Source organism: Pan troglodytes, chromosome 6, assembly GCF_028858775.2.
Source record: "Pan troglodytes isolate AG18354 chromosome 6, NHGRI_mPanTro3-v2.0_pri, whole genome shotgun sequence".
In the NCBI taxonomy this organism is placed as follows: domain Eukaryota; kingdom Metazoa; phylum Chordata; class Mammalia; order Primates; family Hominidae; genus Pan; species Pan troglodytes.
This window is the reverse complement of record NC_072404.2, coordinates 8,671,316-8,684,828: the sequence shown is the minus strand read 5'-3', so window position 1 is coordinate 8,684,828 and position 13,513 is coordinate 8,671,316. Positions and strand designations below refer to the sequence as shown.

The 13,513-nt window shown below is 54.5% G+C and overlaps 1 protein-coding gene across 7 annotated transcripts in view; it reads right to left on the bottom strand.

The window, feature by feature from the left end:
• Positions 1-13,513, bottom strand: part of AMZ1 (archaelysin family metallopeptidase 1) — a 47,538-nt gene that overhangs the window by 3,059 nt on the left and 30,966 nt on the right. For 2 of the 7 annotated variants that reach the window (XM_001139882.7, XM_016957024.4), the window contains exon 7: positions 4,385-11,657. The exons of 1 other annotated variant lie outside the window; for it this stretch is intronic. In XM_001139882.7, the coding sequence (XP_001139882.3) occupies positions 11,109-11,657 (549 nt within the window). In that variant the 3' untranslated portion in view covers positions 4,385-11,108. Of the gene's footprint in view, positions 1-486; positions 633-4,384; positions 13,306-13,513 lie in introns of those variants that run through there. 4 more of the 7 variants (XM_063815193.1, XM_063815197.1, XM_063815194.1 and 1 more) reach the window with 4 other exon arrangements.

Genomic DNA, 13,513 nt, shown 5'->3' with positions numbered 1-13,513 from the left:
GAGAGAATTGCCTGAACCCAGGAGGTGGACATTGCAGTGAACTGAGATGACGTCACTGCACTCCAGCCTGGGCAACTGAGCGAGACTGTCTCAAAAATCTGGCCAGAAGTCCAGACGAGGGAAAGTTTATCTCCGCAGAGACAGATAGAGGGGTGGTCAAGAGCGTGGTCCTCTGTGAGGAGGATGTAAAGTCCTCCAGGCCCAGCTCCGGGGCTCTCTGGTACTAGCTCCGGGCGCAGAGGGAGGCTCTGAGAACAGGGTTGCTGGGGACAGCCGCGGTGCCTGACCTGCAGGCCTCCATCGTTGCTGTCTGCAACTTCAGCCTCTGCCCTGAAGCTGTGGGGAAAGCTGATCTGAATCGTCCCCGAGAGCTTGGGGAGCGCCGAGGGGGCATGCAGGGCTGTGGCCAGCAGCATGAACCCCTCGAGACTGTGGCACCCCTCCTCCTCCTCAGTCCGACAGCTGGCTCCCAAGGGATCTCCCGCAGCCTCGGGGTGATGCAGGAGATCTTCGCCACCAATGTCTTTCCCATCTGTGCTCCTCAAAAAAGGTCAGTACAAACTAGGCCGAGGACACTTGGTCAGGTAGGAGACTTTGAAACTCGGGCATCAAGAACTGAACCAGACCTGCATCTGGAAATCACACGAATGAAGTTGGTTCTTTGTGGCTCTCCCGCTCACCCAGGCTGTCTGGATGCACCCGGGTGCATGTTGCCACATTCCCCTGCAAACAGGTGCCAGCAGCTCTTGTGACTTAGCTGTGGGTGACAGGTGCTGAGCACGCGTCTGCAGCAGGGCCCCCACACAGCCCGCGGGCACCATGGGCTGTACGCTCTGTGGTGCTTTCCTATTAGGGAGTCAACCTGTTCAATTTTTTTTTCTTCTTTTATAAAATGTACTCAAGTCACATATAATTTCTACACCACTCACAGGTTGTACAACTGCCATGCAAATGCATTTCAGATTTACTTTTTTTTTTACACAGTGAACCTTCTTGATTTTTATTTTATTTTATTTTACTTTATTTTATTTTAAATATAGGGTCTTGCTCTGTGGCCCAGGCTGGAGTGCAGTGGTGTGATCATAGCTCATCGCAGCCTCAAAACTCCTGGGCTCAAGCAGTCCTCCCACCTTGGCCTCCCAAGTACCTGGGACCACAGGCATGTGGCCACCACCCGCACCTGGCTAATTTTTAAATTTTTTATAGAGATGGAGTCTCACTGTGTTGCCCAGGCTGGTGTTGAACTCTTGGCCTCAAGTGATCCTCCCACCTCAGCCTTCCTGAAGTGCTGGGATTACAGGCATGAGTCGCTGCACCCAGTCTGGGTTCTTAACAAGCCTATGCAAAATTTAAAATCTCTGTTGCATCTGTCAGTCTCGAGTCTCAAAAAATTACTTTTTGACCTGTCAGGCAAATTGGTTTAAAACATTCAAAATGTCCTGGCTGGGCACGGTGGCTCACACCTGTAATCCCAGCACTTGGGGAGGCTGAGGCGGATGGATCACGAGGTCAGGAGATCGACACCATCCTGGCTAACACGGTGAAACCCCGTCTCTGCTGAAATATAAAAAATTAGCCGGGCGTGGTGGCGGGCGCCTGTAGTCCCGGCTACTTGGGAGGCTGAGGCAGGAGAATGGCATGAACCTGGGAGGCAGAGCTTGCAGTGAGCCGAGATCGCGCCACTGCACTCCAGCCCAGGCGAGAGAGCGAGAGTCTGTCTCAAAAAAAAAAAAAAAAATTCGAAATGCCCTTTTTCTTAACTCCATTTGAACCAGCTCACATCGATGGGCACAAGCGTCGCCAGGAAATTCAGCGTAGTAAGCTTGGCACCTACTCATGGCCACCGTGTCCTGAACTCCCTTTCCTGTGCTCAGGCCCCAGCCCACGCAGCAGGAGGACACACTGCCGAAGGGACCAGTTGGACGGCCTTCTGGCTTTAGCGCCTGTGCCTTTCAGGGCCTTAAATACAGAAAGGAACCGAGTGCTCTGTGCAGCCCCTCCAAGACGGTCGCTACAGCGCCAGCACCACCTGCGCCGGGCCATCGTGCCGTGACCGGACTTGGTTTACGAATACAGTGTACGAGGTTAAGATATGATAAAGTGTAAAAATATATGTTATAGCCACGGTGGTTAGTTTAACATATTTTGTATATATGATTTTTATAAATCTATTAAAATGTGCCTTAAGTTACACCTGTTTTCCTGGCGTGTTATGTCCCTGCCTCCCCCGCCACTGCTGAGAAGTGGGGGCCCCTGAGTGTGGCACCCACCCGCCGCTATCTTTTTTTTTTTTGAGACGTAGTCTCGCTCTGTTGCCCAGGTTGGAGTGCAGCGTCGCGATCTCGGCTCACTGCAACCTCCACCTCCCAGGTTCACACCATTCTCCTGCCTCAGCCTCCCAAATAGCTGGGACTACAGGCGTCTGACACCACACCTAGCTAATTTTTTGTACTTTTAGTAGAGACGGGGCTTCACCGTGTTAGCGAGGATGGTCTCGATCTCCTGACCTCGTGATCCACCCACCTCAGCCTCCCAAAGTGCTGGGATTACAGTGACCCACTGCGCCCAGCCCACCTACTGCTTTCAAACAGAAGAATGTGTGTGGCAGTGGATTCTGCAGCATGCGTCGCATCCACGGGCTTCCAGAGTGTGTTCCACCGTGGGGCAAGCACCTTTCCCGAAGCAGAGGCCTCCTCACGTCTTCCACGCATCTGCGGTGCACGGCAGGAGAGTGAGGTGAGCGCTCAGCACAGGGCTCAGCTCAGGCCTTAGTCCCTGTGCTTCCTCTCCTGAGCTCCACCCTCCCCTGGCCTTTCCATCCCTCCCAGGCACAGGCGTCCTGGGTTGCTCTTCCTCCCGGCATTGGCAGGAACCTCCCGGGCCACCCAGTGTTTCTTCAATAGAGTCGGTCGTTTTGCAGCTGCTGGTCGCCACCACCAGACCTGTGGGCGTAAGGCAGGCAGCCAGCAATGACAGCCCGCAGGGTCACACAGGAAACATGCTGTGACATTCGTATAAACAGAAATAACGGGCCGGGCGTGGTGACTCACACCTGTAATCCAGGCACTTCGTGAGCCCGAGGCAGTAGGATTGCCTGAGCCCAGGAGTTCAAAACCAGCCTGGGCAACGTGGCTGAAACCCTGTCTCTACCAAAAAAAAGTTTTTAGTTAGCTAAGTGTAGAGATACACACCTGTAGTCCCAGCTACTTAAGAGGCTGAGGCAGGAGAGTCGCTTGAGCCCAGGCATTTGAGACAAGCCTGGGCAACGTAGCAAGACCCCTGTATCTAAAATAATTTTTTTTTTTTTTAAAAGGCTGGGCGCAGTGGCTCACACCTATAATCCCAGCATTTTGGGAGACTTGGGTGTTTCACTTGAGGTCAGGAGTTCAAGACCAGCCTGGCCAGCACGGTAAAACCCCGTCTCTACTAAAAATACAAAAATTAGCCAGGCTTGGTGGCAGGCGCCTGTAGTCCCAGCTACTTGGGAGGCTGAGACAGGAGAATCGTTTGAACCCAGAAGGCGGAGGTTGCAGTGAGCCAAGATCGCACCACTGGACTCCAGCCTGGGCAACACAGACTCTGTCTCAATAAATAAAAATTCAAAAAAATAATGATCCCCTCCAGCCCCCAAAACACACACTAGTCTTTCCTTTTTGTCACAGCGCATAAAAAGTGTTCACCCCGACGTGGGGAGACATGGAAACGGGGAGTGAACATTTGTGAAGTGACTCTTCATTTGACAGGTGTTTTAAAAGCCTCCAGCAGTGACTAAGTGTTTGTGGATGGGCGTCCGCGTGGGTAGATGAACCGGTCCACGTCAGCAGAGGAGCCGAGTCTCAGAGGGGAGCCACGCTTTGCACGGAAAGCTCTGCAGCAGTGCATGGCAGCCCTGTCGGTAGGTTCCCGTCGGCTCCTTGCCTTCTCAAATGCAAGGAATTGCTTATCGAATTCAACAGACACATTCTCTTTTCATTTAGCCTTCCAGAATTTCATCCTCTTCGTTTAAGCCCTTTTTAAAATTTGGAGTTGAGGCTGGGCACGGTGGCTGACACCTGTAATCCTAGCACTTTGGGAGGCTAAGGTGGGTGGATCACGAGGTCAGGAGTTTGAGACCAGCCTGGCCAAGGTGGTGAAACCCCATTTCTACTAAAAATACAAAAATTAGCCGGGCATGGTGTGGCAGGCACCTGTAATCCCATCTACGTGGGAGGCTGAGGCAGGAGAATTGCTTGAAACTGGAAGGCAGAGGTTGCAGCGAGCCGAGATCACACCATTGCACTCCAGCCTGGGCAACAAGAGTGAAACTCCATCTCAAAAAAAAAAAAAAAATGGGGTTGATAGCATTTATTAATTTTGAGAATGAAAATGTAAGATGTAAGCATTATAGAAAAGCTGAGTAACAATTTATTTTGTATATCAAAGTCGTCCATCAATCATTGTAGTATAAAATGCTCCAGGTGTATTTCCGCTTGGACTGGATTTTTAAAAATAACTGTGCCATACAATCGAGCGGTGATCAAAGCTCATGTAATTAGGGCTAAGTCGTTCCCGTTGGGAGAGGCTATTGTGGGGCTTGTGCGTCGGGCCAAGGGATGCTCTGGGCTCTGCTGTTGGAGCAGAGGAGGGAGCTCTGCCAGGCGCGCTGGCCTTTGCGCTCTTTAGGCATTGCTCCTGCTCGGGGGTCCGTGACAGACATCAGGTTATGCCATCAAGAGCCCCACGTGAAACAACTGCCTCCAAGTGGTGCAGGCGGGAGAGGCGGCCAGAGGATGGCAGGAATGAAGAGACACCCCCCTTCCGACAGGGGCCACCTGCCGTTCTGTCGGAGGAGTTGGGTTGGCAGCCGGCACAGCTGCTGCCCGCATCCTGCCCATCCAGTAAAGGCCTCGAGCCCTCACAAGGGGGCGCCCAAGAGGATGGCCACCACCCACCCAGAAGGGCACAGGTAGAATGTGGTAGAAGTTTGATCTCACTTCAGATGGGGGAAAAAAAAAAAAAAGTCGCCTGTTCTTGCAGCTTCCCTCCCTCTTTCCTTCCTGCTCATACATTTGGAATAAATGGCCGGAGCTCTCCTGTACCCCTGCCTGTGTTAAGCGACCCTGAGAAAAAGCGTGTTCTCTGCCGCTTCCAACCCACTCCGTTTCCCGTGGTTTCTGTGACTCCCCTGTTCCCAGAGGCCTACCCCAGGTGGGCAGAGCACAGGGAGACGAAGTCCCTGAGAGCCGGACGCAGCTCGGCCCTGGCCTGCCCGCTTCTCCCTGACCACGAGACCAAGCCCGGCTGCACAAGCGCTGTCCTGTTAGAAGGGACAGTGGAGCTCCTACGTGAGAAAGTGTTGGAAGAAATGGTGAAGAGTCCACTGCCTTCTGCTGCTGAAAGCCTGACCGAGAGGGGCGTCGGCTTCAGACTGGACCCCACGCTGCCCCCGGGAGCCGTCAGCCGCGCTCATCACCTTTCTCCACGTGCCAGGTGAGTGGGCGCCCGCGGCTGCCACCAGCGTCCAGGAGTCAGGGCTGAACAAAACACGTCCCCATTCCTTCCCGCTGGTCACAGACCACGAGACAGACTCACGAAGCGCGGTGAGGGCCCTTGAACGGGAGATGGTCTTGGACTCAACAAAGACGTGTTGGCCTTTGCTGAGAAGGGACGGTTCAGTCATGCTGTATCCAGAAAACCAGGCACGCTGTGGCGGGCAGAGCACCCTGCCTGAGAGAGAAAATGAACACTGGGCCCACAGTCAGGAGAGCCAGGGCTCTCGGCAGCAGAGGAGCCCCAGGGTGGAGCCACGTGACTCCATGCCGGGCTCAGTTTCCATGTAACAGAAGTGCGTTCATTAAAAAGCCCAGGGAGCAGGCATCGAGGGAGGCCTCAGTGGTGGAATCGGGTAGGTGTCGTCTCTGGTTAATCTTGCGAGAGCTCGGGCCCCTCTCAGAGAGGGCAGGAGGTTGGACGGGCCTGGCTGCCGCGGACCCTCTGAAGGCCATTCTGGAGCCGCCGGGGGAGGCAGGGGCCGCCATGTTTGCTCGACTCCGGTGACTATTTGGATTTGCCTCATCGTCACGGGAACACTGCAGCAGGGAAGAGTTGGACTGAACGCGTGGTGACCCCAGGACACTTCTTGGAAATTGCTTTTTAAAATAAACCCCTGACATCAGCCTGTTTTCATTTGCCTCCCTACCCAAGAAGCTGAGTTCAAAAATAAACCTCCGTTCTTCCGGGTTCTCATTCATCAAGGTGCTGCTGTAGGATGTCAGAAAAGGGAAGGCTCGGCCGGCCGTCTCCGCCCGCAATCTGCATCTGTTTTTAACAGCGTTCGCAGGCCAGGGCTCTTTACAGTCAAGCCGGAAGTGTTTCCTAGATTACCCTGCGGTGTTTATCTTTGACAGCCTCGTGTTCCAAGAGCCATAAATTTGCTGCTGCTTTAGGTTTCCTTGAAACTGGGCACCTCTGTGTGCAGTTGCCCCACAGGGATCACAGCTAGATTTCAGCTCTGGAGCAGCCTGCGTGCGGGGTGAGCTCCAGAGAGCCCTTGGGTACAGGGCGAGCTGCTTCCCGGGGCCTCTCCCAGGACGGCAGCCAGGCCCCCGTGAGTCTCTCACTCCTACTGGAGCTGCAAAGCCAGCTTAGAGGACGGGCCGTCCTTTGCTTCCAGCACACAGGCAGGCAGACCCAGTTCAGGTCTATGAGCTCCGTCGCGAAGCCCTGATTCTCTCCGTCTTCACGGGGATAAAAATATTCCTGTGCAGGCCTCGCCCTCCTTTTATAAACAAAACAAATCAGTGAAGCCCCAGCAACCGCGGGGGTGTTTTCGTTGGCACCTCACCTAAGAGTGCCGGCCACCCACCCAGGCCTCTCCTCAGAGTCCGAAGGAGCTGCAAGGGCCAGAAAGCCTCCTGGTTATCAGAACCGAGGGGCGTGGGTGCCGCTCAGGGATCAGGGTGCAGGCCTCCCGCGTCCGTGCGCCTTCTTACTCTCTTCCTGCTCAGACCGCTCCAGCTTGCTTAGAAAGCTGCACAACAGCGAGAGAACTCGGGGTTCAAGCAAGAACAGACTGCGCCTCAACTTCCGCTCTGCCGTTTCTGAGGCTCCAGCCCTTCCCAGTCCCATCGGGACTGCCACAGCCATACGGTGGGGATGCAGCCATCTGCCTTATAGGTCATTTCGAGACTCGATGATGATGTAAAAAAAATTCCGTTACATAGGAAGGACTCGTTACATAGGAAGGACTCCTTAAGCGGTGGAGTTGACTGACCCACTAGGGAAGACTTGCCTGTCCAGATGGGCCTTGGGCAGGGCAGCCGGTCCCTCCCTCCGAGGCCTGGCCGTCCCTGCATGGTGGGTCTGCAGAGCAGCTCCCTTGGCACTGTATGGAGACGGTCTGCGTGTAGGTGTGTCCCTGGAATGTTCTAGCCTCCCCCTTTGAACTTGGTGGGATCTAAATTTGGACTCCCAGCTTTATCACTCATGCTTTGATTAAGCCATTTTATGTTTATTTAAGGCTTTTGGAGATTTCGTTCATCGGGGAAAGGTCTGAAGCAAATATTAACAGGTCGGCATCCCTCCCTCCTCACCCATGCTCTGGAAACGGGGATGGTGGCAGAGCTCCACTCACTGTCCTGTGCCCTCAAGGTTCACACCATGGACAGGAGTCGGGATGCTGCTTCTCCCCTCTCTCCCCTCTGACAATGAGTTTGGGCTTTTTGGGGAGGAAGAGAGGGAAAAGAATGAGATTTCGGAAGAGGACTGCGGGGCTGCCTGAAGAGAGATTTGCCTCAGAGGGGACACTGCTTCTCACCCCTTCATCAAAGCATGGCTGTGACGTGGGAGTGTGTATTCTAGCCACTTCAGAAGGCACGTGTTAGCTTCCCCAGACTCATCGCACACACAGCAATACAGATAACATCTGTCGTGACCTGAAACTATTTTTAGCTCCATGAGGCCCCGCTGACTTGGCTTACCAAGATGGGTGAGGCTCTCCGAAGAGAGGTCATCGTCAAGCTGGAAGACCCATCCTTGTGAATTCAGGGGCTTCTGACAGATGAGACGAGAAAGTAATTCGGTGGACTTTGCACATGTTTAAAAACTGAAAGAACCGTGGCCCTGTGTGTCTTGGAAACCATCATCTCTAAATTTAATCTCAGTTCAACTTCTGCAGCACTTAAGTTGAGAAAGATTCGTGAGCTGTGACCTTCCTCGAGAAGGCAGCCCTCATTCTCTCTCCTCTGCCTTAGCGTCTTTCCTGGTGACTGTCCCAAGTCACTCTTCACCACAGCAGAGACAGAACCTGGGGCTAACACGGGGGAGAGGAGGGAAACCAATTTCTCTTCCTCAAAGTTGCATTTCAAAACAGTCCTCCTAACAGCTGTCTTAAAAAATTTCACTCACATCTGCAAGTTGGTAAAGGCTGCAGATAAAAGGAGTTTTTTTTAGTGGTTTGCTCCTTCCCACTTCAAAACGCGTTTTTGGGACACGCATCACAGCTGAGGGTCAAAGGACACGGGTACAGAGAGCGCCGAGGCTTTGGTCATAACCGCAGTGCGCTCCCACCCTCAGCCTGAGCCAGGCTGTTCTATTTTTATCACCTCTGTTTAATCTCGCATCACTCCAGCGGTTAACCTTTTGCAGAAGATGAAGGAAATCGGAAAACAGGTCAGGTCACCTCGCAGGTGCACCAGCCAAATCCCCACAGTGAACGCCGAGTGGGGCTGACTGTTCATGAACGGCCACAGCGATATTCTGTTGTCTCACATTCCCTGCCACGTCCCCTCCCCGTGAACCTGGGGTGGGGTCCTTGTCACTGCCACCGTGGAGTGCAGGAAAGGTGACGCTGTGTGACATGAGGCCGAGTTAGGAAAGGCCACAGAGCTTCCATCTGACCCTCCCGATGTCCACCTTAGGAGGGCAACTGCCATATTGTGAGGAAGCCCAGGTCCCTTTCTGAAAGTGACCCTCTCTTTTCGTCTCCCCTCTTTATTCTGGCACAGTTACCTCCCAGGTCACTGTCATGCCCCTTAGAAGCCATGCAAAAGAGAAGGGTATGGATGAAGGTCCTAATGCTACATCTGAGCTTCTCTGAAATCAAGACATACTTGTCCCTTTGCATTTTCCGGGACCAGGAGCCTGCTGTCTGGCTCTGGCTGCCCTGTTTGTCTGGTTTCCTCACAACTAAGAAGATGCCCCTCCTCCATGGAGAGTCTCACGTGGGCAGGAACCAAGGCCTGAGATTCCCAGCCAACTTCCACTTGGCAGCTGTGTGAACGAACCCTCCAGTCGAGCCACAGGGGCAAACCGTCTCCACCGAGCTCTGCCCAAGTTACAAATTCATGAGCTAGACTGTGGTGATTTTAAGCCACTAAGTTTTGGGTGGTTGTTTGCAGCAACAGCCACCAGGCTCCGGCTTTCACCTTCTGTTACTGCAGGGCGCTCTGCCGGCACCTTCCGTTGGTCACTTTCTGAAAGGCCTAGCTCTTCATCTCCCCTCCCAGGTCACTGTCATGCCTCTTTGAAGCTACACAAAAGACAACGGGACGAAGATCCTAATGCTACTTCTGAGCTGCATCTTTGCTTCTCTGAAGTCAACACGGAGTGGGACCAGGACCGGGAGCCTTCAGTCGGCCTCCACCAATGTCAGATTCACAAGGAAGCCTCAGCCCACCTCACCTGCATAGCCCTTCTAGTTTTAGTTTTGTATTTTGTTTTTCTTAGAAGCCCTCCATAACCGTGTGAGCCACCCACCCACAAAAGGTCCAAGCTGCCCTGTGCTTGCCTCTCTCCAGATGAGGGTGTGCGAGCTGTGACCCCGTCCTCGTCAATCCGAAGGGATTCCGCTGTCAGAACCGGAAGTCTCTCTCCCAGAGACCCTCCACCACAGGCTGAGGGGGTACGTGTGACAATAAAAGGGTCAATTCCTCAGGAAGACACAACAATCAAATGTGCATGGACATAAAGGAGCTTCAAAGTGCAGGAAGCAAAATCCGGCAAAACTAAAGGGAGACAGATCAAATGCCCAGCCATGGCAGTAATACCCCTCTCTCAGCAACTGACAGAGCTAGACCGAAAAAAAAGGAAAGACAGATCATCTGATCACCACCTCCAGCTACTTGGTACTGACAGCGCGGCCGCCTTTGCCAAGAAACTGTCCCAAAAACATCACCACAGTTGATCTTCCCCACGGTGAGCTGTAGCCGCCTCAGGAATAAGGGGGCCTCTGCCCTCAGTGCACGTCAGACACCCTCACCTCCTGCAGTGTTTGTCAGAAGAGATGCCTGGAGAGCCCCAGTGAAGTCCGTCAGGATCAGGATGCTGTTAGCGCCACCGAACGTGACACTGTGTGTGTGCATGTGGTTGACGCCTGAGATGATAGAGACAAAACCTCGTCACTTCCCCTTTAGGGAGGAGACTCAGCCTTGGAAGCTGGGTGGCAGTGTGGAGCCCGTTTGCCCCCGGGGTCACTCCTCATCTGATCATCTGAGCCAGCCTCTCCAGCTCCAGCTATAAATAACTGAAGGGCAGGCCCACAGCCTGGAAAGAGACAGGACGCACGCTGCTTCCTTCTGCCTCTGCAGGGGAGAGGGCTCTGTCCCAACCTCAGCGCAGTCCGGGTTGTACTCCACGAGAAGCACCCAGGATCAGGGAGGCCTCTCCATGTGTGCAGGCCCCTGGGAGCGGCTGGCTGGGACACAGGAGTTGAAGGAGGCGCCTGAAGACAGGTGGTCTGTGGCTTCTGCAAAGAACCTTTTTTTTTCTGGAGACAGTCTTGCTGTGTGGCCCAGACTGCAGTACAGTGGTATGATCACCTCCCACTGCAGCCTCGACCTCCTAGGCTCAAGCAATCCCCCCACCTCAGCCTCCTGAATAGCTGGGAACACAGGCATGAACCACTTCATCCAGCTAATTTTTTAATTTTTCTTTTGTAGAGGCAGAGTCTCACCATGTTGCCCAGTCTGGTCTCAAACTCCTGGCCTCTCAAAGTGATGGGATGACAGGCCTGAGCCACCACCCAGGCAGACCCTTCCTCTTTATCCCTGGCAGGTCAGTAGTGGCCTCAGCTACTGGACAGTGCTGGCCAGCATCCTTAGGGAAGGAGACGTAGGGCAGCCCCTGCTGTACTAACTCTCTTCCCCATCCCAGGGACGGGGGGCTGACTCTGCTCTGGCGAGTTTTCGGGCACTCAGCTTCCTCCTCAGGGAGGAGAACTTGTCCCCCAGCACCTTGCGCAGCCCCACGCTGTCCCTGCTGCTGGGTGGGTCCTGCCTGGTGGCCGGGAGCTGGCCCGTGAACATCTCCCAGTGGTCGAGGGCGTCCACAGCTCTGTCCACCTGCACCAGGTCCTCCTCTGCCACTTGCCGCTGCAGGGCCTGGATGCACATGGCCAGCCACCGTTCATGCTCCTTGATGGCCTCCGCAGGGCCCCCAGGTGGCAGCGGAGCCTCTGAGGCCGCCAGGTAGCTCAGCCCTTCCTCTGGCCCCGAGGCGAAGGTGTGACTCCAGGCATCAGGGGTGAGGGGCTCCGACACGCTGGTGCCGGGCTCTGAGTCACTCTCGCAGCACATGCCCGAGTCGGCGCTGGCAGGTGGGGTGTCCTCCCACACTGACGGCTCCCCCGCCTCCTGGCTGGGCCACGTCCCCACCACCGCCTGAGTCCAGGTGTAGAGTCTCTAAGAGGGAGAAACACAGGCTGAGTTTGCTCCGTGCCAGCCCTTGTCTAGCCAGGGAACTGCCAGGAGACCTCCTTACCTAAGGGGACCCCACCGTCCTCAGTTACCCAGGGGCGGGAGTCAGGCTGGTGGTGTGAGGGCTCTTGTGACCAGCACCCTTTGAGGACTCACGTCCAGGCTGTGCCAGAGTAGGAGGTACCCACCCCCAAGAGCTCACCGTTCAGGAACTTCGCAAGCTCCTTGTCATCCAAAGTTAGAACACTTAACATTTTTCGTTTTTTTAGACAGAGGCTCACTCTGTTGGCCAGGCTGGAGTGCAGTGCTGCGATCTCAGCTCACTGCAACCTCCCCCTCCCAGGTTCAAGCAATTCTCCTGCGTCGGCCTCCTGAGTAGCAGGGATTTTACAGGTTCCTGCCAGCATGCCTGGCTAATTTTTACATTTTTTAGTGGAGACAGGGTTTCACCATGTTAGCCAGGCTGGTCTCAAACTCCTGACCTCAGATGACCCACCCACCTCGGTCTCCCAAAGTGCTGGGATTACAGGTGTGAGCCACGGCACCCACCCAGAAAGCGTATAATTAAATAAAATTTTAAATTTTAAAGCAAAGATGTGGGCATGGTGGCTCACCCTTGTAATCCCAGCACAGGGAGGCAGAGGCAGGAGGATCACTTGAACCCAGGAGTTCAAGACCAGCCTGGGCAACATAGTGAGACCACAAGGGGGAAAAAAATGTAAAGCAAAGGCAGTACTTGAAACTCACTTCCTAAATGTTTTCTCCGTTTCACTCTTACCTCTGCTCTCAAGGTTAGTCTCCTCTCCTTCATCTGTACAGGGGACACGCAGTTTAACGAGGTCCCACTGCACATCTGTTCCCAACTGAGCACTCACTGACATCACATTGGGAGCTCACATCAGCCATGGTGAGACTGTTTACACCACAGGAAGTGGCAGAGACCACAAGTCAGGCGTTCTTCAAGAGGCATTTCACTGATTGCTGTCAGTGGACAGCAGTGACCTTTTCTGGCCAGGCCCTTGGTCGGCTCTCCAGCACCTCCCAGAGCCCTGGGACAGCAGGTGACCTCACATCCACACCACTGCCCTCCCTACAACAGCCAGGAGGGCCAGGCCACCCTGGAGTGCCTTTGCCCTGGCCCTCTTCCCTCCACAGCCTCAGGAGATGGTGCTCACGGAAGGGAGAGAGCTCTGGGCAGGAGGAGGAGCTACACCCTCCAGCTCAGATCCAGGTGGATCCAGGCTATGCCAGGTCAGCACGTGTAGGGAGGGGCATACACTTTCTAAAAGTTCATGTCAGATGGTTGCACAAGACCCCAAGTGAAGGCATCAAATGAGAGCTCTCATCCCTTTCTGCAGACCAAGCTGCCCCTGTGCCTGTTACACAGCCTCAGGAGGGTACTAAGAGCTGCCCCTTGACGGGGCACAGCTGGCAGCAGCAACCTTTACAAGGCATCACCAGGTGCTGACCAGCCATCACGCCACCTGTACCCTCGGGAGATGCTCCTACCCTCAGCCACGGCTGTGCCTGGGCTCCCCCCAAGTCACAGGCTCTTCTCCTTCCACTTGGAAAAGCTGTTTCCTCTGTGCCCCCTTCACCTTCCCTTGACTGCCAGAGTCTTCAGAGAGGATCCCTGCAGAGAGATTCCAGCACTGTGAGCTAGAAATGCCAAAATGCCACGGCCTCTAGTTCAGCGTCACCCAGGAGCCTGCAAGATGCAGCTCCTCACTCTACCCCAGAAGGAAGGAGGGCCCAGCTGGGCCCTGCAGGGGATTCTGACAGGCTCCGTCCGGGAACCACACCCCCACTTGCCTCAACGGGTGGGAAGAGGATGCAGGGGC